Below are 24235 nucleotides of genomic sequence, written 5' to 3'. Positions count from 1 at the left end.
AAGCATGGCAATATGCTTATTGTTGTCAGTGAGTGTTTCACAGAATAGCCTCTGGAGGTCCTCTGGTCCATCCCCTGCTGCTCAAGTAGGGGTAGCTACAACTGGTTTCCCAGGACCATGTCCAGATGGCTTTTGGGTATTTCCAAGGTTGGTGACTCCACAACCTCTCCAGGCAACCTGTGCCAGTGCTCAGTGACCTTCACAGTGAAAAAGTGTTTCCCAGTCTTCAGAGGGAGCCTCCTGTGTTTCAGTTTGTGTCCCTTGCCTCTGGCCCTGTCACTGGGCACCACTGAAAAAAGCCTGGCTCTGTCCTGTTTGCACCCTCCCTTCAGGTATTTTTGTACATGGGTGAGATCCACCCCCTGATCCTTTTCTTCTCCAGCTTCAACAATCCCAGCTCTCTCAGCCTTTCCCCAGAGGAGAGGTGCTCCAGTCCCTTCATGGCTATTCCTTGGACCCTCGCCAGTATGTCCATGTCTCTCTCGTACTGGGAAGCCCAGCACTGGACACAGGACTTGAGGTGTGGTCTCACCAGGGCTGAGTAGAGGAGAAGGATCATCTCTCCTGACCTGCTGGCAATACTTTGGCTAATGCAGCCAAGGACACCATTAGCCTTCTTTGCAGCAAGGGCACATTGATGGCTCATGTTCAGTTTGGTGTCTACAAGGACCCCCAAGGCCTTTTCTGCCAAGCTGCTTTCAGCTGCTTTCCTCCAGCACGTACTGGTGGCTGCAGTTGTTCCTTCTCAGGTGCAGGACTTTGCACTTTCTCCTCCTTGTTGAACTTCAGGAGGTTGCTGTCAGCCCATTTCTCCAGCCTGTCAAGGTCTCTCTGGGTGGCAGCAAGGCCCTCTGTCCCATTAGCCACTATGTCCTGTCTCATGTCATCAGCAAACATGCTGAGGGTACACTCTGCCCCATCATCCAGCTCATTAACAGAATAAGTTGAACAGGACTGGACCCGGTGTTGACCCCTGGGATACACTGCTAGTTACCATCTTCCAACTAGACTTCAGATCTCTGATCACCACTCTCTGGGCCTAGGCATTTCGTCCTGTTTTCAGTCCACCTCACCATCTGCTCATCTAGACCAGACATTTTAAGCTTGGATTAATGAAATTTGGATCTCATTAATGTACATCGAGATACTGGTGATCGGAGATTTTATGGCACAAGGTTAATTTTTTTTTATTATTTGTTTATATTCCATGTTGTAGTTTGTTCTTTAAACCTGAAATGCCTTGTTCTGACATGTTTAAGGTGCATGAATTCTTTTTTTTGCTCTGAGAATCATGTCCTGTGTGGAGTTTTTGGGTGAAGGCCTCTCTGGCCTTCAAGAACAAAAAATCTGTGGGTCATCGTTCTCTTGGATCTTGGCCACGACACATCACTGCATAGGATTTAAACAAAGATGTGAAGATCCTCATGGGCTAAGTGATAAAATGCTGGACTTGGAAGGAGGAAGGGGAAGTAAGCTGAATAATAGCAAAAAATTAAGGGAGGAATATGCAGTACACCAGTGGTTTGAGCTGTGCCTGTGGCCTCTGAATCTGGTAAATGATCCACAAGTTGTACTTGGTTTTGAACAGAGGAGTTACCCTGTAGCTGACAGCTTCCCAGCGCCCTGCAGCCTCTCTTCTGTACACCTGGCAAGTTTTGGGCAATACTCATCTGGAATTTTCAGCAGCACTGTCTGAAGCTGAAGGTTGGATTTCTATGTGACATGAAGATACAATGTAGCATAATGACAATAACGGTGACTTAGGAGGAGGAGCAGGAGGAGGAAGGAATAAACTGAGTGTGCCAGCATTGTGTACAGCCCATGAGATTCTTTGCTGCTAAAATCACGAATAATTAAAGTTACAAACCTCAAAAGAGAGTGTGTTAGTTCAGAGCCAGCTCTTCATTATTGCTTGGGGACAGTGAGAGTTACCATTCATTTTCACTCTTACATATAATTTATGTGTATGTAGTTACTTAAAAAAAAAGAAGAAACCAATGAGATCAGTAATCGCCACTGCACATTATTTGAGGATGTGTATGGAAATTTTTATGAGTAAATTAACTTGGCAGTCAAAGCTTCTACTCAGGAAATCTGAGAAACTATAGTGAAATAAATTAGCACCTGAAATTAAAAGTTAAGTTTACACCAACACACCCCCCCCACTGCAGATTTCTTTATTTTTTGTCTAAAATATCTGTGCAGGACTCAGAATAATCAATGTTAAAGATGTAAGACTGCAGAATTAGGAAAGTTTAAGAAGTGTGAACTGATACCTTTCCTGCCATTTATGTGAGAAAAAAAGTGTTTTTAATGTAGTCTTCCTGTGAAAATTCCAGTAGAGAAAAACTCAAATGTCCTAAACCTTGATTGTGGTGTTCACGGATATTCAATGCATAACCTTCAACTAATTTTACAGGTATCTTTAAACTTCAAGAATGACTTAAAGGGAGCTTTTCCTTATGAATTGAGATGTCTGTTGATAACTGTGGCTTGTCAACAGTATAAGAATACAGTCATTACAGTTTGCATGTAAACGCATCCAGTCACAGTTCAGAACAGAGGACAAATGATGAAATATACACAGTTAACTTGTTAGGCTTTCAGTAGCATATATCAAAGATTCAGAAGCGCTGTTAAGATTTTAATTTTCTGTGTTACAAGTTGTTGGAAATGTAAAATATTTGACTTGGGGTAGTAATTATGTATTAGCACTCAATTCTACTTCCTATCAGTTTTGGAAGAAAAATGTCATAAGTATAATCTATCTAGTCTCATTTTCAACTCCTTGTAAAAAGAGCATTTCTTCATTTCATTAACGAGTCATTAATTCTGCTTTCCATCCCTCCTTAGCTATAAGCCAGAGCTAAGTGGTCATATTTAGATATGCGCTTTATGCTCAAATATCAAAATAAAGTGTATTGTATCTTGTCTAAAATACACATAATTAAAAAATTAGCTGGAAAACCAAAAATAATTTCTACCAAAAAATTGGAAGTATGTGCAAAGAGCCATCTTAGAAAAATAGTAATTGCTCTGTTTGACTTCATTTACTTTTTATATTGTAAAAAGCAAAGGTTATTTTGGTTTGGAATTATACTTGATAGTAGATACAGTTATATAACAAAAAATTCTCAGAAATTTGTCTTGTCTTTTTTATATATGCATACATGTTTAGGGTTCAGATTGAAATAAAAGTCAATCTAGCCATCTTTAGATTTATAAAGGCACACAGTCAACTATCAGTTTGGGCTGTAGGGATATGCAATGCAGTTGTTAAACTGTTCTTGATTTATTCTTCCATGTAAGTGCCTTCAGATCTGATTTTTAAAAATGTGGGCTTTTTTCCAATCCACAGAATTTCTTTTTGCCTGCCCTCCCTGTAATAAAGACTAATGTTTCTAACCCACCATGCTGCTATCTTAGTCCTTTCCAGCACATGTGAGAATTTAGAAGTTATCCCCAAGAACCAAAGTAATTAAAAGTTATGTGTATAATGATCTCTTTTAACTTGTTCTTTATGAGAGATAATCACATTCTATCATTTTCTATGTGTGTAACTGTTGCATTGTTTGAAGCAATTAATCATTTTTCTCACTATGTTTGGAGCAAACTTTTGTTCAACTTCGGCTCTTTTCTTACTCCCTTTCTTGTTCCATCTCTTTGCTAGCACGAGGCATGCATAATATTTGCATTCTCAGCTGCTTCTCCTAACCCAGTTCTTCACTGAGAATAATTTATTTCTTCCAGCTATCATTCCCTACAAGAATTATGTTACTCACATTACATATAATATCACATACCTGTTTTTGTGAGGGGGATGTGGGGTTCTTCATGTTGGATTTGGTTTGGGGTTTTTTTGATTGGGGAGAATAATTAATTTTGGCCACCAAGCTGGTAGATGTCTTGAAAGTAACTGTTTTCTTCACAGGCATGTGAACTGTGTGGTGTCATTTGAGTTCTAGTCTTATTTTGAACACTGGATTCAGTGTGCTTCAATTTGATAACCAGAAAGCCTAACATTGGTGTCTTGAATAAAATTAATTTTACATATTCCCAAATATTCATACCTATGATATGATGTCCTTCCAGAAAATCAGTCATCTGTGACCTTTACAAGGTATTTGTTTGATAAAAATTTATACTGGACCAGGATCAACAATCACTTTTCTCTTCTATTTGGAAAATAAATTATGAAAATGGCACTGTGGGAGTCTGAGCTTGCATTTTGTTTCTCACAGACTCGATAAAGTAGAGTTCCTTTCTGCATGTTACTAAACTTGTAAAAAGGATTTTGTTGTATTAATTTTGGATGAGTGAACAGATCAGCAAGATAGAACACCTTGACTCTCATGAATAAAAAGGAACTCTGCTAGTGTTCTTTATGTGTCAAGTATTAGGTATCAGTATTGAGTACAACATACCGGATTTGTCTCTTTCTTTACCAAGACTTCAAGTTCGGTTTTGTGCTGCATGTCTTTGTCTTTTTAAATATAACTTGTACAAAGTTACCTCCCAGTGGGTATTAGCCTTGGAATTGCCATGCTCAGAGGTTGTGCTCTAGCTTTGAGATTACTTCGTATCTTTAATAAAGCAAAGCCAATTCTGAGACTAAATGTGGAGTTTCTGGTAGAAATCAAAGGGCTGATTTTGCAATAACAAGGGGTTTGAAGCTGCATAAAAAGTACTGCTCTGTTGCAGTGAAAAGTTTTGAGTATTCTAGTAGCCATGTATGAGTACTATACTGTTACTATTAAATATTAGAAGAGAGCAATGAAGAAGCTGAATAAATAGTTTGAACAATGTGCTCTATAATTTATAATCCGTGTACCCAGAGTGCATAGAAAACAGGTTTTGAAGACTTTCATTTTTCTAACTCTGACTAAAGAACCACAAATTTTTAAGTATGTGGGAACCCCTGGAAGTCTCAGCTTCTGTGGCAGATTATCATACATGTAACTAAAGAATTCAGGACTGTATCTGGGTAGACAGACTAGCAGGAAGCCTGTCATACTTGCATTGGAAGTTTTATCAAAATCAGCCTTCAAAAAGGGAGAATTTCTGTTTAGGGTAATTTGACTTCTCAGTTATGAATGTTTTGCTTGACAAACTGTATTTCTGGTATTTGAGATATTTCTCTTAGAAAACATGGTTAACAGCAGTAGCATAGGTGATTCTTTTTAACCAATTTAAGCATTTTTTGGCAGTTAAACTTGGAATGACAACATTACAAAGTTGTCATGTCCAGTTTTTAGAAATTATGTATTTATGTGGTGGTTTGACTCTGGCTTAATGCCAGGTGCCCACCAGCTCCCTTCCTGAGCTGGACAGAGGAGATAAAATACAAGGAAAGGCTTGTGGGTCGAGGTAAGGACACAGACATCACTCAGCAATTACTGTCACGGACAAACCAGACTTGATTTGGGGAAATTAGTTTAATTTATTACCATTCACATCAGAAAAACACCTTCCCCCCACCCTTCCCTTCTTCCTTAACTCCTGTCTTAATTCCTGATTTCTGTACATCCTCCCCCTTAGCAGCAGAGGGGAACCAGGAATGGGAGTTACAGTCAGTTCATCACACTTGGTGTCTGCCATTTCTTCCTCACGCTCTTCCCCTGCTCCAGCATGGGGTCCCTCCCAAGGGAGACAGTTCTCCACACACATCTCCAGCATGAGTCCTTCCCTCAGGCTGCAGTTCTTCACACAGTGCTCCAGAGTGTGTCCCTTCCATAGGGTGCAGCCCTTCAGGAATGGACTGCTCCAATGTGGGTCCCTGCGGGGTCACAAGTCCTGCCAGGAGCCTGCTCCAGCACTGGCATTCCATGGGGTCACAGCCTCTTTTAAGTGCATCCACCTGCTCTGGTGTGGGGTCCTCCGTGGGCTGCAGGTGGGTATCTGCCCCCCTATGGACCTCCATGGGCTGAGGGGCACAGCCTGCCTCACCCCTCCTGCAGTGCTGGCCTGGGGGGCTGCAGGGCTGCTCTCCTCACATGGTCTCACTCTCTTCCACTGGCACAGATTTTATTTTATTTTTTTTTTCCCTTCTTAAATACATTATTCCAGAGGTGCTACCACCATTGCTGATGGGCTCACCCTTGGCCAGCAGCAGTTTCATCTTGGAGCCAGCTGGCACTGGAGGCTCCATCAGACATGGGGGAAGCTTCTGGCATCTCACAGAAGCCACCCCTGTAGCTCCTGGCTATCAAAACCTTGCCAGTGGGCAAACCCACCACAACTTGGAATTTGAAGCCAGTTTTAGGCTTTAACAGGCACCAGTGTTTGACATGGGTAAATAAAACCAAGGAATATTTAATTTGATTGTGTTATAATTGCACACCACACAGAGTCCAGTCATAAGTACAGGTTCTAGTTTCATTTGAGTTGAAAACTGCATGAACAATTGGCTTTCATTTGAACCTATTTCTGAGGTATATAAAAATGTATTTTCCAGTCTTTGGCATGTGACAAATAGAAACTAGTAGTTACTTTGTCCCACAGTACTACATATTTACTGAATAGTTGAAACAAAGAAATCTATGTAGTTATATAAGCTGGACTGATGGGCTGGAAAGGTGAATTCAGGATTTTGTTTAGTTTGTTCATTGTTTAAGGATATTTTTGCTTAGGTCACACATCAAAGCTTGAGAAGAGTTTGCACTGGGAGTCAGCATGGCCTCACTACAGTCAGCGTTCTTGGGTGAAGGGTTCAGCAGCTTTGAGTGTTTCAAGGAGGTGAGCTGTGGGGGAGGAGAGGCAAGGGAACAGCATCTCCAGCATGCCTCTGTAGTTAGAAAAATGTTTAACTCGGGCATGGCTAAATATAACCACAGAAAAAATCGTAACACGCTGTAGGAATTCCTTAAAAGACTATACCAATGTGTCCGTCCATTGTTTTACACTTGACACAGCACTGTAAATCAGATTCTTGTGCCAGAAGTTAATTTATGTTTCTCCCGATACTGATTAATACGATTGCCTGGTACAGTATCAGTAGTAACTTTTCCACTCTCTTCAGTTCATTTTGAAATTGCTCAGTTTAGATGAAAATACTGAATGAAATTTTTTTTCAATACTGTGAAAATTTAAGTAGTGTGAAAAAATTTTAATACTGGCAAACTGAAGTAAATTGTTTCCCTTCTCCCATCATGCTATTTTTAAAAGAGACACTATGATGTAGTAGGGGTTATATTTTTCAAACGTGACTCCTCTGGCATATGACAGGTTTGGGTTTATTGTTTTGATATTTGGCAGTATTTAAAGGACAGGATGGTGAGGTTTTCAACTGCAAATTGCAAAACTGAGATACACAAAGCTACCAATTGCATTTTTAATTTTATTACTTCGGGTAATAAAGTAAAACGTTTTGAGAGGAAGCAGTCATTTCCCAGCTTCCATTGAAATTGGTGTAGTGCAACTTTCTAGCAATGTTAAACTTGCAAAAGCTGAGTTCTGTAGCATCAGCTGTGTTACGTGAATAGACAAAAATGTAGTCAAAAAATTTAATTTGAAATGAGGAAGGTAGGACAAAGAGATTTCACAAAGGCCTTTATAGCAAACATAGAGGTATTGAGGCTGTAAGTGAAGCTCCTTATAGCAGAGTAGATGAACAGTATATGCATATCTTGAACTTTTTCTGAAACCATGGTCAAAGAATTTAATTTTTCCTTTTCTTGAATGTCTTCTTATCATTCCCTTGCTTTTCTCCTAATAGCTTAGTCTTTCTGGTGCTCTTGGATTGATGAGTTGGCCATTTGGAAGCAACATTTGTTATCTGTGATTGAAAATTAGTGCTTATTCTGGTATGGCATAACTTCAGTTTTTCTGTCCTTCTTTTGCCAGTGCTGACCATATCTTGACTTTTCCCCTTATCTGCTTTAACTTAGTCTTTTATTTGGTCCCTTCTCTCTCATTCAACCTTTTCTCCTCTTTCTTTACCTCTCTCTCTGCCAACCACTGCAACCATGTGTTACAGGTATTTATGGAAAGATTTTTTCCCCCCAATTTTAAGAAGTAACTTTAAAAAAACATTTAAAGACTATACTGTACTTTACATTATTATCCTAAATTTTAGATTAATTTTTCAGTTGTCTACTATTTTCTGTACAAACATGCATGTTTGCATAAGAATGTATGTTGTTATACTGAAAATCTCTGTTTTCTACAATATATTGTTTATTTGGCTGTTTTGGAGAACAGAGAAGATGCAGGTGATACAACAGCAATATCTGGCTGACTAGCTTTGTGGTTTTGTGCATATGTATGTAGTCTGAAAATGATTCTACTGTAATTGCAAGTGAACATTGTCAGTACTCTGCCAAACACATATTCAATCCTTTATGCAGATTATAGTTACTGAACTCTGTATTTGAGGCAATACTATACGTAGCTTGACACAGACAGTCAGAAATTACATCTGCATTGAGTTGGTGTGCTTTTGTTTCTGGATTACCAATTGAATTTACAGCTGCTTTCACTCTGACTCATCACGCTTTGTTTCAAAAATTCTCATGAGCCATGCTTTCCAAACATTCAATGCAAGAACAGTAGTGGGTAGTCTTGATGGAAGAGCTACTGTTCTCATTTTTATTTTGCATATACAGTGAAGGCTTTCCTTTTTTATTACTTGTAAAGGTACAGCTGTGATTTCCTGATTCGTATTTTCAAATACAGAAGTGTTTGTTGGGACACACAAAACTGGAGAATACTCAGATGCCATGGTGATGAGCATTATAAGAAACTAGTGAAATTGCATTAGCAACTTTATCACTCACTTGCATAATCTATGTACTGATTTATACATTTTGTAAAAAATAAGTGATATTCTACTTTGTGAGCATATTGAAAGTAAGTTCTAGTATCAATGGTGATAAAACCCAAACTGAATATTATTCCATAGTAATGAAATGTGGTGTGATAAAAATAGCTAACATTTGCTAAATTGATACTTTTTAATATGCAAAGTCTCCCTGTTTTGTCCAGCTCTAGTCATTATCCTTTCTTCTGTTGAAGTGCACTTTTTCAGTTTGGAAACTAGCTACTGATGGGAGGAAAATCTCTCCCAAGTTACCACTTGTCAGCAGATCATCTGGTCTATTTCTTACCTGAAGCATATACTGTTAGAGGGTGTTTTATTCAGGATTTTCTGTTTACTTACTTTGGAGTTACATCCATCTTCTAACTATAGCTATTTTTGGTATAAACATAAGAAAAGGAAACTTCCTTGAAAAGGAGCCAAGATTAAACTCCCAGATCATCCACTAAAGTTGAGTAACTGTTCAGACAATGGTATTCTAAATGAAAATGTCAAACCTATTTAGTGGTACTGATACAGCACATTAACAAATGAATTAACTGTGTTTACTGTCCTTCTAGGATACCCGATACTAAACAGAACCACTGTCTGTATTGGTATCTCAAGTTCACCTGTTGACTTTTATGACAAGGATTTCTGGCTGTATTATTATTAATGTCTAAAATAATTGCTTTTGCACAAATCTTCCATTTTTCTAATTTATGTCAAAGTACAAATTTATTTGAAGCAAACCAACTTCTGCTGCTGCTGTAAAAATGTAAAAAAATAGTTCATAAAGGTTTGCAATTTCTAGTGCCAAAGAAGCAGATAGTTTTTCATGCACCAGAGTTTTGCTCTATATTTGGATTTTGCTACAAATGCATTACTTGATATTCAGCTTCATGCAAATTTGAGTAATGTTTCCATAACATGTAAGTTTTACTGCAAACAGTAAGATTAAAACTTATTTTATCTTCTGGTATTTTTTTATACCACAGAAGAACGTTATTAGTATGGAATAATATCACATGGGCTCAGTTGCTAATGATTAAAATGTTTCTTGATTCCTACAGATAAACACAAGGACTGCTCTGGTGTAACTTTACATCTGACACATCAAAAGTAAGTTATCATTTAAAATACTTACTATGATTTTTTTATCAAAACAGAAGGAATGGAAACCTCTCCTTTAGATTCCTTTGAAAGCGTGAAATAAAAATAACACATGCTACACAATATTAAGACTTTTGAAGCTTTGTGTCATCTGTTGGCAAAAACTTCATGGAACAGTGCTATCAGTGCTGCGTTAATCCACTTTAAAAGCTTAATATTTAGAAATCTGGGACAAGGACAGCAATTATGTAGATGATCATTTTGTCCTATTTCACATACTTGGCAGAAGATGCTTTAAAAATCATAGCTCTAACAGAAAAAATGGAGAGAAAGGGAAGTGCTGTGTGACAGCTTCTTTGTCAGTAGACCAGTTTCAGACATAATCCAACACTTAGAAATTAGTGGTGTTGAATGGTATTGTATATCATGTCACCTGCAGCCTGGTTTTACTAAGGACTTGTTTAGCAGAGCTTGGATTTTGAATTGCAGGCAACCTTTGATTGCTGGAATGTATCTTATGATGTCTGTGAACACTGTAATACCACCAGGCGAAAAAGGTGAGTTGTAATTCTACAAAGTGATTATATAATTTAAAGTATCTGATTTATTCTACTGGTATTGAGGAAGAAAATGTAGCAGAGACTTGCTGAGTAATAGATGGAGAATCATGAAAAAATGTTGTAAGTTTAAAATTCTATCATATTTCCTGGTGACTGCATTCGCAAAAGTGATCAATGTTGTACAAAAAAGTAATTATCTGTGTAATATTGAAGTCTCTAGAATTCTTGAGAGTATTTCTTCAATTTATTTTCTTCTTCATATTTTACCAAAAAAAAACCCTACCTATTTTCTTATTCTCTCCTTCCCCCAAAAAAACCCAATTATTTTATTTTTATTCTTCTTCATCTACATTTGTCATTCATGCAATTTTTGATTTACTAAGAATTCAGTTTTAATAAATGCATTTCTACCAGTGAGGATGTGCTCTTTAAAAATCTTATTCGTTCCTACCCAGTTGGTTAAAAGGTCAAAATGCTGAAAAAACATGGTTAAACGACATTTCTACTCCAAACAGTAGGATTCTATTCAGAATTCTGCTCAGTGGATTTTATCTGAAATTCAGCTTCAATAGTCCCAATGTAATTTCTTCAAGTTAGCATGGAATGTTCTGTTTTAAGGAAGTTGAACACTGGCTTTACATTTCCCTATGCTATACTAGAATTCTAAGTCAGGTATCCACGAACACCATTTGTCCCATTACAGTTAGCTGCCTGAGTGGGGTGAGGTGGTCAAATGCTCAGCTGTCTCCAGCTGTTTGGTGAATACAGCAAGTTGAAGTCTTTTTTTTTTTTTTTTGTCAAACAAATACCACCATCCCCAAATTTACTTTTTCACCTTTCACTGGAGGGATGAGGGAAACATGAATAAAACAAGTTCTGTGCCTGCTGGTAGCTGCCTTCTTAGGTTCAATCAGATTTTCAGTTCTTAAGTAAAGCGTGAAGTTTGTTGTAATATGAAAGATGCAGCCAATCCCCAGATAACTTCCTGGAGAGGCATTGGGAGAGGTGTTTCTCTGTAGGCTCTTCCTTCACCACTCTTGCTGCACCTAACACAAGTACTGGCCTGCAGACGTGATCTGTACAGCACTTCTCTGCCAAAGTCTGCATCAAACCCTAAATCTCTAAGACTGGGCCTAGAACTGTGAGATCTTAAAATCAAGCCTTCTTTATAAATTGTATCAGTTTAGAATCGTATCTTTTTTTTTTCTCCTAAGTAGACTATTTACCATAGCTATATGTGTCTCTCATCAAAGTCTGTAAGCAGATGTATTACTTTACTTCATTAAATAGCAGTATTATACACTGGAAAAAAATACTAAGTTTCAGCCCCGTTTTATATTTGCAGCATCAGAGAAAGTAATTTTCAAGTGATTTTTACTGTATTTTATTAATTTTTCTTTACGTATGTCTTGATATAGACACTGCAGAAATGTAAGATTTTATCCAGTACCTTTGGAAATTGTTGATGTAGGCGTACCTTTTGTAAACCATACTGATGAAGTACAGTGGGTGTAACTTTTGTCTGTTAGATAAATAATGTGGTTTTCTTTGTTTATTGCCATCATATTTTAACAGTGGTTGATGCAGACATTGCCTGCCATTACAAAAGGTTTCCAATGCACCTTTTTGCCTACAGAGTTCATACACACAGACTAGGTAAGAGTTTTATTTCAACATAGGAATATCAAATACTTAACAGAAAACTGTTGACACTACAGCCTATTTTTTTAGAGGTATATCTCATGTTCACATACATATTGGTATGTTATAGGTAAAGTAGTGAGTGGATACAGAGTGAGAAATGGTCAATGGACATTGATTGGTAGACAGAGTCCACAACTACCACAGGTTGGTTGTTTTTTTAATTCTAACTGTAAATTTTAATTATTTTTATTTAAATTTGAGAAGCTGAACTGGCAGTCACGTACCCACAGATTTACATCATGTGTTTTCCACCAGTACATGTTGTGGTACTGGAGGTGAATACTGTGAAGTATAATCATGATCACATTATGATTGTAATGTAATCATTATAATCATGATTACATTATGATGCAAAAACAGTTCTGAAATTACTTTTCAGATGTGTAGCACTTTTCATTTTCATGTGTATGTATATTGATGTAAATGATACAAGACTCTTTCACTGATTATGTTGAATCATCCTCTCTTTCAGGCATTCTATCCAGTAGAACGTCCTGTAGATATCAGCTATGATGATATCCTAGCAGCTAGATGTGTGTTCAGTGGTGAAGGCAGAACTACAGAGACACATATAGGGTAAATTTTCTCTGTTTGCTCCCTTTCCTAACCACTTTTTCCCAAGGTATTGTTTATGTGTAGAAATGTATTCTCCAAGATAATTCTAACAAACAGATCCTGCCAGAACGGTCTCTTTGTCTGTCTAGTCTGCTAAAGATTTAACTCTACACAATGTTCATTGCCTTTACTTATGTGAATAATCACTTGGATGAAGTGTTCAGAATATTTCTAAGGTGAAGCTATGCTGCCAGACAGTCAGATATTGGGCTGTTCTGCGCATAGAGGAGGATTCAGAATATCAATTCTAAATAATGAGGTTTTTTGAAGAAGTTGAAGTTATTGACTGTTTAAAACAAAATAATAAAGCTTCACAATTATTCATTATTCCAGAAAGAAAATTTATGAGAGCTTATAAAATTCTGATAAATTTTGACCCATCGTAAAATCTAACCTTAAAAACTTGGAATAATATACCAGTTACCTTTTTTTCCAATGTAAAAATATACAGGTTTTTATAAAAAACAATAAAAAGATAAATGACTATTAATGATAAATGGGAAAATCTGAACTGTGTTTGTTAGTGGTCCTATTCAGCCAGAGATGACAGACAGAGCTTTATAAGGTCAAGTTGACAAATATAACTAAAAATAGATGCGGTATTAATGTTCTCTTAACTGGCTCCAGTTCTTTGAACTGTAATTTACTGCATATGTAGAGCTATGAAGATTCCTGCAGAAATCTTGTCATTCTGGATGTGTCTTCTGCAGCACCCCAAGGGGTGAATTTTTTAGTGCACTGAGCACTCTAAGATTGCATCTGAGTAGAAGGTTAAGGATTCAGCACAAATTTATCACATTTCTGTGAGTAGTTAAGCTGCTGATTAGTAGCAGCTGAAGCAAAATTAATTATTTGGGAAGAGGTTTTTACAAAGGTTGGAACACTAGCAAAATTATATCCAAAACCTTATAATTTAATTGTAGATCTTTTTTTCGCAAGTTCTGAAAGTTTCTGCCACATTACCATAACTTTCTCCAAAGTAATTCCTGTTTGTTGAATAATCCTTACAGTTTAAGAAACAGTCCTAAGATAGTTATGGTCTTTTCTTTCAATGTACTGGTGTGCTTTCAATGAGGAAGTAATAGGAACAGAAATTAAAGAAAGAAGCAGATCTTTACATTTTTATTACATAATTTCTACCTATGAATTTTGAGAAACAGCACATAAGCATTTTAAGAAAATAATTAAACTTTTTCACAAAAAATGATGCATAATATGGAAGTACATATTATTGAAAAATAATGATCACTGTGATAAATGAATGGATGAAAAGGAATGCATTCACAACAATGCTGGGTATATGGAAAGATATACGGCTAAAATAAATTAAGTGAAAGTTGTTTAGATCTTGTAATTGTTATCCTGATGTTGCAGTTGTCTTGCTCCCATTAAGAATGACTCAATTCAAAGGAAATATTTTAAAAAAAACACTTTTGAGTTCCAAATATAAACACTGAAAAAATGGGAAATGCAAACATGAAAGGAAAACTGTGAAATAATACAAATCCAAAAAGCATCAAGTCAAGTCTGCACTTCACTTTCCCAGTCCCTGTATTTAGTTTTCTGCCTGTGTTTTTGCTTTTTCTTAAACTATCTAAAAAAAATCACCATCTTAAATTCCATATGTGATTTATCTTTTATATAGAAAGCAGGGCTAAAACAAACTCAGAGTTCATGTTGTCCATTTGCCTTTTCAAAGCTGATCAGTTAATCTTAACCATACATAATATGTGCTAATGTAGTTAAAACATGACATATTCCCAATATTGTCCATTCCTGACTGTGTAGTAATTTCTGCAGTAGTCAACTGGTCCTTTTCATGTGAGTGAGGGGGTGTTTTTGGCCAAGTCTGTTACTTAGTGTCAGACTTGGAGACGGAGGACAGATATTCTTGTGTTGTTTTTATACCTTCCTTAGGGTGCTGTTTGGTTTCTTTATAGACATTTGTTCTTGGTTTTTTAATGCATTTCTTTAGTTACTCCTAACTGCTTTTCATTAACTTACTTGATCTCATGACCCTCATTGTTCACAGTAACCTTTTTCATCCTGCTTCCTCTCCTAGTCTGAGAAATTAAATTAGGTATTGAGGCATGCCTTTTAAATTTGTAGAGACTGGCAGAAGTGAAACCTGATTTTGCTTGTGCAATTGACTATGTACAAGTTCAGGGTAATTACAGGACCACAGACTTCATGTCTCTGGTGTAAAGAGGTAAGGCAGGAGACATCTCTTCAAAAGTTTCATAAATCATCCATTTCAGTTAGCTGGATTTCTCCTTAAGCTCAAACTTATGCAAATTAAAGGGTTGAATTACGCTTTGTCAAATAAGGACATCAACTATTCTTTATTTATAAAGCAAGTTTTCTTCTTTTTGCTGCAGACTGATAAGTACTCCATGCAAGCAGCTACTGCAGTTTTATAACAAATAATGATGTTTCAGAATAAACATTAGAGTTGATATAGTGTCAGGTAGTATATAGCTTACCAGTCTAAGGGATATGAAAAAACTGGAGCCCATTCAGTGTGAAGATCATATCCTTGTAAAGGAAAGTGGCATGGGTCACGGTGGCTACTTGTTTTTCCAGTTGCAATGAAACATATTGTTAAAAACTCTTCACAGACAGAAAAAAGTGCAACCTGTATCTTTCCCTTTCAGAATATGTTTAGCAGTTATTAGATCATTCAAGAGAAGATTTATGTGACTGTAGCAAAATGTTCCCATTCAGTATTTGAGATTCTTTAACTGCATTATCTTGCTTTTTGGTGCTAAATCCTCCCATTTCATTATGCTTCACTGTGTACTGTTAATATACTAAGATCTAGATGTGGTTCTAGATATCTGTGGCAGTAGTGTGAAGGTGGTTAGCAGAAACTTTTGTATTTTATTTCTTTTTAACTTGTGCATCAGCATTGCCACTCATTAAGCTCATTCACAAAACAGGGTTTCTCAGGAGTTCAGATATCTAGTAGAAGGATTCTGGGGTTTCTGTGATTTTACTAGAACTGTTGACAAAGTATTTTTCTTCTTTTTTTAAACTGTAAATATTTTAAATTATCAACTTTGAAATGTTTAGACATAGTAATTTATCAGATGAACCAGAGTTCATGTGTGTTCCACATCCCCTTCTCTACTGGAGTTTTAAAGAGGAGGCAATTACAGTGACAAATACTGGGAGTCCAACAGTGAAGTTAATGTTTTCTAAAAGCTTAAGCAGAGCTTGCCAAGTCAGAGTCTGATTCTTGTGGTCTCCAAGGGATGCTAAATTTTCAATGCATGGAAAAATACCAGTTCCCCTTTTGAAACAGTCTCTTCTCCCATGTTCCTCCTGTCTTCCCTCTGGCGGGTGTCTTTATTGTTGCTATGGTGAATAAATGAATGCAGCAGGATGCTGCTGGAAAAGTCAGCACTGATGTCTTTTGCAAGCCGCTAATAGGCCACCCCCATATCTTTTTATGAGTGCGGGCTCACTGGTTAATTGTGAAAGCTAATTAAAAAATCTTAATATAAAATCCTTTATATTGTGCACCTTTCTTTATAAGTCCTAGCTTCTTTCATTGTCAGGATTGTAGCTGTAAATAGAAGATATCAACCTATATGGCAGAGGAGAAAACCAGAAACAGATCACAGCTGCAAACAGGCTCTTTATTGTCTGCCTCATAAAGTAATATTTTTCAGAAAAGAATATTTCTTGTACCAGCTATTTTTTCTATTGGAAACAGGATTATGTAGCAGTACAGAAGAACCTCTTCTGTTTCAAATACATGCACAACATTTATCAAGGAACGTAATTTTGCTGCTGTTTTTCCTCTTGCACTCGTGTTTCTTTATAGAAGCTTGTGATCAAGTTATTCTTGAGATGGCAGTGTTACCTTCTCTTTTAAGAGATATTTATGGTGTCTTAATGTGTAATGAAATTAAGTTTTGCTGTATTAGAACTAGTGTGATTGCCCAGTAAATGGTGCAATTGAACATGGTGGAGGGAAAACTGTCATAAAAGATAGCTGCTGAAGTGAAACATAGACGTTATTTGCAATTATTTTAAATCATGTTTCCCCACGTTGACAGAGAAGTATACAAATGGTGATGTAATGAATGATGCAGTTCTGTCATATTTCATCAGAGCATGTGCATAGTTGATGACACACTGGGTACTGTGAGGAATATACTGGGGAGATGAGAAGGAAAAGCAGTTTAAATAGTTGATGCAATTTTCTGTAGAATCAAAACCAAATTGTTAGGCATTTCTGAGATACCTGGGGAGTTTATGCAAGCTGGTGTTCTTTGGTATAAACTGAAAGAAACTTTTGATATTGACTGCAACGAAGCTATTTAATGTTTAGTATGGGACTTCTAAACATTTAATTGCAACTTGTTAATATTCTGTAGAACAAGTTAGATAAATTGAATAACAGCTATATTCAAATTGAATAACAGCTATATTCAGTTCATTTTTTCCTAATTGCTGCATCTTTTCTGTGTGGTGTAGGGGAACAGCCAATGATGAAATGTGTAACTTCTACATTATGTACTATATGGAAGCCAAGCATGCTGTCTCATATATGACCTGCACACAGAATGCAAACCCTGAGATGTTCAGAAATATACCACAGGAGGCAAATATTCCTATTCCAGTCAAGTCTGATATGTTAAAGATGACGCATGGACATCATGAGGGTGAGAAAAACCTGTAATCCATTTTATTCAAGTCTTTTTGTGCTCACTGATTGTCTGTGTTGCTTTGAAATGCTAACTTTTCATAAAAAGGAAATGCAATTCTGAACAAAATTCAAACCACTAATTATAGAACATCATGAGATCCCACTTTTGTTTTAGGTGGAAATGTCTGCCATAGTCTTCTGTCCATTTCTTCCTATTGTCATCATTCAATTTTCAACTCATTTTTATAGCTACATGAGCTGTGTACCCAAAAAATTGACCTCATTTCTAAGCCAAATATAAGTACCTTATATTAACAGTTTCTTAATATTTGCTTTATCTTCTGTCTGTTTCCTACAAAGTTGAATCATAACATTTCCATAGTTTTCTGGATCCTACTGCCTTGTTATGGAAGGAATTAGATTTTTCTGTTGAACACTAATAGGCATATAAGTTGCAGGAGCAGTATTATCCAGAAGTAATCTGACTGATATGTCTGTGTAGTAAAGTACAAATCTTAATTTTTTTATTCCCTTTGTTTTACTGTTGCAGTGTTTGGTACAACTACTATAGATAGATAAAAATACCAAATGTTCATTTCAGAATATTTTGTTTCTTGAGTAGGAAGATACTCAGTTCCGTTCAGATGCAGAGGTTAACATCATATCCTAAATCCATTTTTCAGAAACCAAGGATACTGATAAAAGTTCTTTGCTGCAGCAGGCCAAAAAAGAAGAGGAAGAGATTTTGGGTCAGGGTATGTATTTGTCGTATTTCTATGCTAAGTAAAGGACTCACTAATGCAAAATACCGTTAAATTATATCCTGATTGTTAACAAGTTACAAAACTTTTAATCTGTTAATCTTTAATTGATACAATTTGCAATGTACAGCTAATATGATTGAATACTGTATAACAAATAGTAGTAAAAAAATAAGTCTCCCACTGTTCTCTAGCCTTGTAGGTAAAATTTATTAGTGCATTTTAATCTCATTAGTTTTTCCTGTTCTTGGTTTAATTTGCTAAAGGTTGTAATTTATCTCTTAAGTGCAATCCTAAAGAATCAACACAAAGAAATAGTCCTATAGCATGTAACTATTCTGTAGTCTATATGTAACTATCTGCTGTTAGGTCCTGGTGTATTTCTCTGTTTGTATTGTTATGTAGGTATTAGGGAATAATATGGTTTTATGCTTCAACACTGGTTGTACATGCAGTGGGTTGAGTGCAGCTGGTATTTAGTACTGAATTATTTTTCACTATATTTGTGTATACGTGCATATTTGCGTAAGAACTCTTGCAAAAATGTGTGCAATACTTAGTTGCAGGAAAAAATCCTTGACAATTATAAAGCTTCTAGAAATATGCTGAATGTTATTTATGCTTCAGAGATATATTAAAAGAAGACTGTACTTTTAAAGTTCCTGGGGATCATATGCTATTAGATAAATATTGGTTCAGCCTCAAGACTTTTCTTCACACCAAGAAGGCCTCATCAGCTACATTTTCATATTGTCTTCATTGAGCAATGTGAGGTTCAAGGACTAAATAAATTAAAAGCAAATTTCCTTTTGTCTTTAATGAGTGCAAAGATGAGGCCAGTGCTTAAAGGTTTTGCTAACATCTCCCAAAGGGGTTAGATTTTCTATATACTCTTCCATTTTGCAGAGTTAACTCAAATAATTAAGTTACAGTTACATAAAAACTAGCTTCTAGAGTGTAAGAGTGTCTTAACTGAAAGCACCTTAAACTACTGGAGACAATATTTACAGTTCCATATCTGAAACTTAATTTAGTCAAATCAAGATGGATTTTTTTTACAAAGAAATACAATTCTAGTTTTTTTAAACATATTCCAGAGCAGAATGAGCTAGCTGCTTACAAATTTATATCAAGATTTATGCTGACAAGCTGCTTCAGCCTTATGTTACTAAGAAGTGCATTAGCATTTGGTTGAAGATCTTACCTGTGTGTTTTATTGAATTTGTTAATGTTTGAAACAAAATGTTGAAAAAAGGTCCTGTTTTAAAAATCTTTTCCATTTGTATTTGAAATGTATTTCAAAGCTACATTTCTGCAATGCAGTCTCATTTGCTGAGACCGCTATTTAGCGTACATCCTTATCTAACATGTTTCTATGGAAACACACTGCACAGGTTTGTCCATTTGAAATTAGTTTGGTTCATGATGTGAAATATCAAAACACAGTAGTTGCCATGAGAGAATTTTGTTTCATGTTCTTACTTGTTAGTTTAAGATAAATTCTCCTATCATTTACAGGAAATTAGCTTCAAATTTACACTGGTACAGCTCAAACTTCAGTTGAATTATGTACGTGTAAGCAAAAAAGGCAAAAGGAAAAATTGGATCAGGTTTGATTTTATATTTGTCTCCAAAGAGGGCAAGTTGGGTGGCTGTTCTAGGAAGTGGGTTTTTGGTCCTACAAGCACATGAACACCTATTAAGATGCATTGGGAAAGCCAGCAGCTGAAGATGATCTGTTAAAATGTGCCTATAAAAACTACTACAGACTGGGAGTCCAGTTTTGTGGGGCAAAGTACTTTTACGTACATGTGTTGCCAATTTGTCCATCTCCTCCAGTAACTTTAGTGAGTTAGCCAGGATCAGCCAAATTGGAATAAGGGCTTAACTACAGCAAGATGCTACTGTTTGGAGGTAGGGGGCAGTGGACTCCCAAACTGCACCAAACAAATACATACTTTCACTGATGTAAAAGTTACAACATATTTTTTCCCTTTATGGTCTGGCATGACATACTTTATATGATAAGTTTATCTACAAAACACAGATGCACCAAAACGCAGGGTTTGATTAGTTCTGTTGCTGCTGAGCTGTTGCTCAGTAAATTCAGCCTTCGATTTGCTCTGAAGATAGTACTTCAACAATTTTTCTATAATTCTGTCTTTTATCTTGAATAGTTTTTTCTCAATGACTCATTATGTTGTGGTAATTTAATTTTCCCCTCCTTATTTTCAAGTAACTGAAGTAAACACAGCTTTTTCTTCTTCTTCTTCACTAAAACTGAAATAATTGTTAAATTGTTATATTATCCCTGAGATATTTACAAATCTGGGTGTGGAGGCATGGTCAGAGTCAAATTCTGGTGTGAGTAGTGTTATATCTAAGCATTTGCCTCAAAAGGGGAAAGCAAAGAAACTTGCCATGTGATAGTATCTGCCTGCTAATAATGTGTGTATCACGATTGCCTGGGCATAGATTTAGAAGGTGCAGTTCCTACTACACACAGGCAGTTCATTATATCAGCACCTGAACGACTTATCATTGCTTTTACATTAAATTTTCAATTTCATCAACTCACTTGTCAGAAGGACATTAATAAACAATGTAAATATATTGAAATAAGTAGTAAACATCACAAAGTGAACATGGTGACAAAGCTAAATCCCTGTAGCGTTAAAATAAAACTGAACTTACCTTAATGAAACTGACCTCATTAGATTGTTTCTGAAACAGCACTGTCACTGTTTGGTGAAGGTAAACTGTTCATAGGAAGTTAATTATTGTAGGAAATGCAGTTGATTTAGACATTTGTGCATATTGGAGAATTTCCTCTTCCTACTGAAGCACAAAGTCCCTAGCAAAAATAAAAAATATTTATGTTTATTTTTTGTTCATCAAGAGAAGTTTGATTAAGTTTTATTCAGTAAATACAGTAATGAAAAAAATAGTATCTGTTCATAGCCTTCACCATGTCTGCTAGATGTCTCTTCTTTACTTGTGGAAAAAAGGCCTAAATGTGTTTGATTCTGTTTGTCCAACACTTTCCTGGCTGTAGTCTGTGCTGTAATATAATATAGTTTAAGTTTGTTATGGTATGCAAGTGGTGAAGCAGTCTTTACTATTGAGAAAGTCAGCTGCTGCTGTACCTGAAAGCTGTATAAATACAGCAGCAGTAGTTTCTTAACAACCAGGAAGGAATATACAGGCGATGGTTAATCAGGTATGAAGTATTTAATTTGTTGATGTGTGGCTCGTAATTTGATATCTCATTTTTTGTGCATTAGATATAATCATAAATTTTATTTTGAAGCAGAAGGAGCAGTTTTTTTCCTAGTAAAGTCAATATAAGTATGTCTAAATGGTTTAAAAAAGAAGTATTCAAGGCTGGCTTGAACTGAAAATTCACTTGCAGCATATAAACCAAAATTAGATTTGATTTTTTTTGTTTTAAAAGAGCACGTGTATACACATGTATACATTCCTTATACATAAACGGGAGAGAAAAGACATGAGATTTTCAATTTACTTCTGGTGTTAATGTTTAAGTAAAAAAAAACCCAAACAAAAACCACAAACCATATTCCCTAAACTACTGCTTAGGGAATTCAGAAATTAGTACAAAAACAGTAATGTGTTTTTACCTCTGATGATAGAATCTGAAGTGAGAGCCTTTTTGCTTTCAGTATTGGTCAGCTGTACTGCCAGTATGGGTTTTTTTCTCTCATCCCCCGTTATTTCATGGTAATGATGAGCACAAATTATTCCAGGAGCTTGAATAGTGAAGCTCAATCCAAGTGAATTTAAGCTCTCTCTTCTTGCATGTCCCAGCTAGACTCATATGAGGTCCCTTTTTCACAGCTGAGTGTCTGTACTGAAATCCCATTAAACCTCCTACATTGAAATAGTATTACAGCTTGAATCCAGCATTTAGAAGTTAGCTTTTATAAAGCTGGGCTTTAAGTCTGCAATCATAGGATTGCTGTCCTGGTGGTGAGATAGGTTGCACAGAAAAACACCTCACTGGACTTCAGCCTCATTGGTTTAGAGATTAGAATGCATATAGTGAGTTAAATAGAAAACAACATAAAGAGAAGAATATGACTTCATCGTCTAAGGATATCTGAGGCTCTCCAGTTGAAAATGTGTTTTACTCTAGACACTGAGCAGTCTTGCTGAATTGTTCTATGTTGCTGGGTACCTTTGTGAAGTTTGATTTCCTGATCTGTTTTCCTAATCTTTGAGAACTGACAAAACAAAGAACTGAAGCTGTCTTCCATATACACAGCTCCTACTGAAACTGACTGGAAGTGTGGCTTAGATGTAAGATGTGAAATACAGTGCTAAGTAGCCTGTAAAATCACATTTTGGGATGTTTCTAGGTGGGCATCCAAATCAAATGGATGCTAAATGACAGGCTGTGGTTTTGAAGTGTTTTATTGTGTTTCATAAACAGAGATGACAGAATAGAAATTAAAAGAAGTCTTTCTGTTCAGTTAGAACACTTGTTCAGGAGTGCTTGGAGGGGAATTCTTTGGATGAGGTTAAATATAAATATATAGTGATGACCCATTGAGGAGGGTTGTTTTTTTTTTAAATTAACATTAGAATTCATACCAATCGGGGATGAATTGAGATCATACATAATTCTGCTATTTATTACCTGTTGGATGCCTAACCCATCTTTTAATTCTTTTCAGTTGTTATATGCTATATTTGCACATAAGTGTGCGCACACACGCACCCACACAGATTAATACTTTTGCACAACATGTTTGATACACTGCTGGAAATATTTTGATAGGTTGTAGCTGAATCTGTGAGTTGAGAAACTTAAATGTCTGTTCAGTGTTGTATATTTTGTTGCTTGTGCATTTCTGTGCAAATGTACTGAACAGGCTTTTGTATCTGGGATATACATTTCTGATTGACTTAAGTGAAAGAAGGGGGTGTAACTCTCTTTCTGCTTTATCTCTCTTTTGTTTCCCTCTTTAAAGAAAAAGAAGGAAAGGGGAAATGTGAAGGGAGGCCTACAATTTCTTGTGGGACAGGTGTTGAAAGGAAGAGGAAAGGAGAATCATCATGCAAGCAGGTCCTTGATTTTTTAGGTAACGAAGTAGTCTCTTTCTGTGGTAATATTACATGGCAAACCTATGGCAGCAGTCAGACAGTAAGACTTGATGTATTTTTATGCTAGCAAATGTAGGCATGAGTTACCTTCCTTTCTAAAACAAATTTTTCATAGTTTACCTTTGCTAGTTTGTGTGTGGTTGTAAGAAAAGAGGAGGTCAGTTTGGTAGGTGGTCAAAATTCTTAGGTTGAGGAGAAAGGATGAGGCTTGAAACAGGAGACAAATTGACTTTCCGGTATTGATGTGCAATGTCTAGAATGAAGTGTTATGTGGCCTTTTTAGTTTAAGGCCAGACATGAGAAAATCCTCAGATGTTTTCAGGCTTGGAGGCATGTTTGGTGCTCAGAGATGGTATAACCTCCATTAAACAAAAGTGAGAGAAAAGTGACTGAACTAAACCTTGGAAGAAAGTGCTACTGAAGGGTAAAAGGTGTTAAGAGCAATGTTTACAATTTAAGAAGTATAATTAGGAAGATTCAAAATTGCAGAGGATTTGCTTGGTGTTTCAACACAGGAACGATGTTACTTGAAGTCGTAAATGAAAGGTAAGCCTTTGATTGGGTTAGAATAAGGTGATTCATAATCTTTACAAAAGCATCTTCAGCGGAGTGAGAAAGGAGCATCAGATCTAAGAAAAAAATTGCAGTTGTTATAGGTTGTATACCTAAGCAAGAAAAGAATGTAAGAACATGGAAAGAAGCCATTTTAAACTTAATATTTTAATCATTACTGTTTGACACCTGGTTTATGTTCTCTGATTCTTAAAATTACAAAGGGATTTCCCCTAGTTATTTTCTGTAATGTGAAAGAGTACTTATCAATCAACAACTGCAAAAACTGCTTTTGATATCATTAGCATGTCTGAAGAAATGGAAAGTGGACATTGTGTTAGTACAGGAAGAG

General features: G+C 36.2%; 1 protein-coding gene across 5 annotated transcripts in view; it reads left to right on the top strand.

Moving 5' to 3' along the window:
* The window catches only part of PAM (peptidylglycine alpha-amidating monooxygenase), a 155101-nt gene that overhangs the window by 100405 nt on the left and 30461 nt on the right, over positions 1–24235 (top strand). For all 5 annotated transcript variants that reach the window (XM_040579397.1, XM_040579393.1, XM_040579395.1 and 2 more), the window contains exons 8-14: positions 9868–9916; positions 10397–10464; positions 12043–12123; positions 12239–12315; positions 12644–12747; positions 17272–17459; positions 18127–18198. In XM_040579397.1, coding sequence (XP_040435331.1) covers positions 9868–9916; positions 10397–10464; positions 12043–12123; positions 12239–12315; positions 12644–12747; positions 17272–17459; positions 18127–18198 — 639 coding nt within the window. The remainder of the gene's footprint in view (positions 1–9867; positions 9917–10396; positions 10465–12042; positions 12124–12238; positions 12316–12643; positions 12748–17271; positions 17460–18126; positions 18199–24235) is intronic.

The sequence above is a fragment of the Falco naumanni genome, chromosome Z (assembly GCF_017639655.2).
Source record: "Falco naumanni isolate bFalNau1 chromosome Z, bFalNau1.pat, whole genome shotgun sequence".
Taxonomy (NCBI): Eukaryota; Metazoa; Chordata; class Aves; order Falconiformes; family Falconidae; genus Falco; species Falco naumanni.
This window is presented reverse-complemented; position numbering and strand designations above follow the sequence as displayed.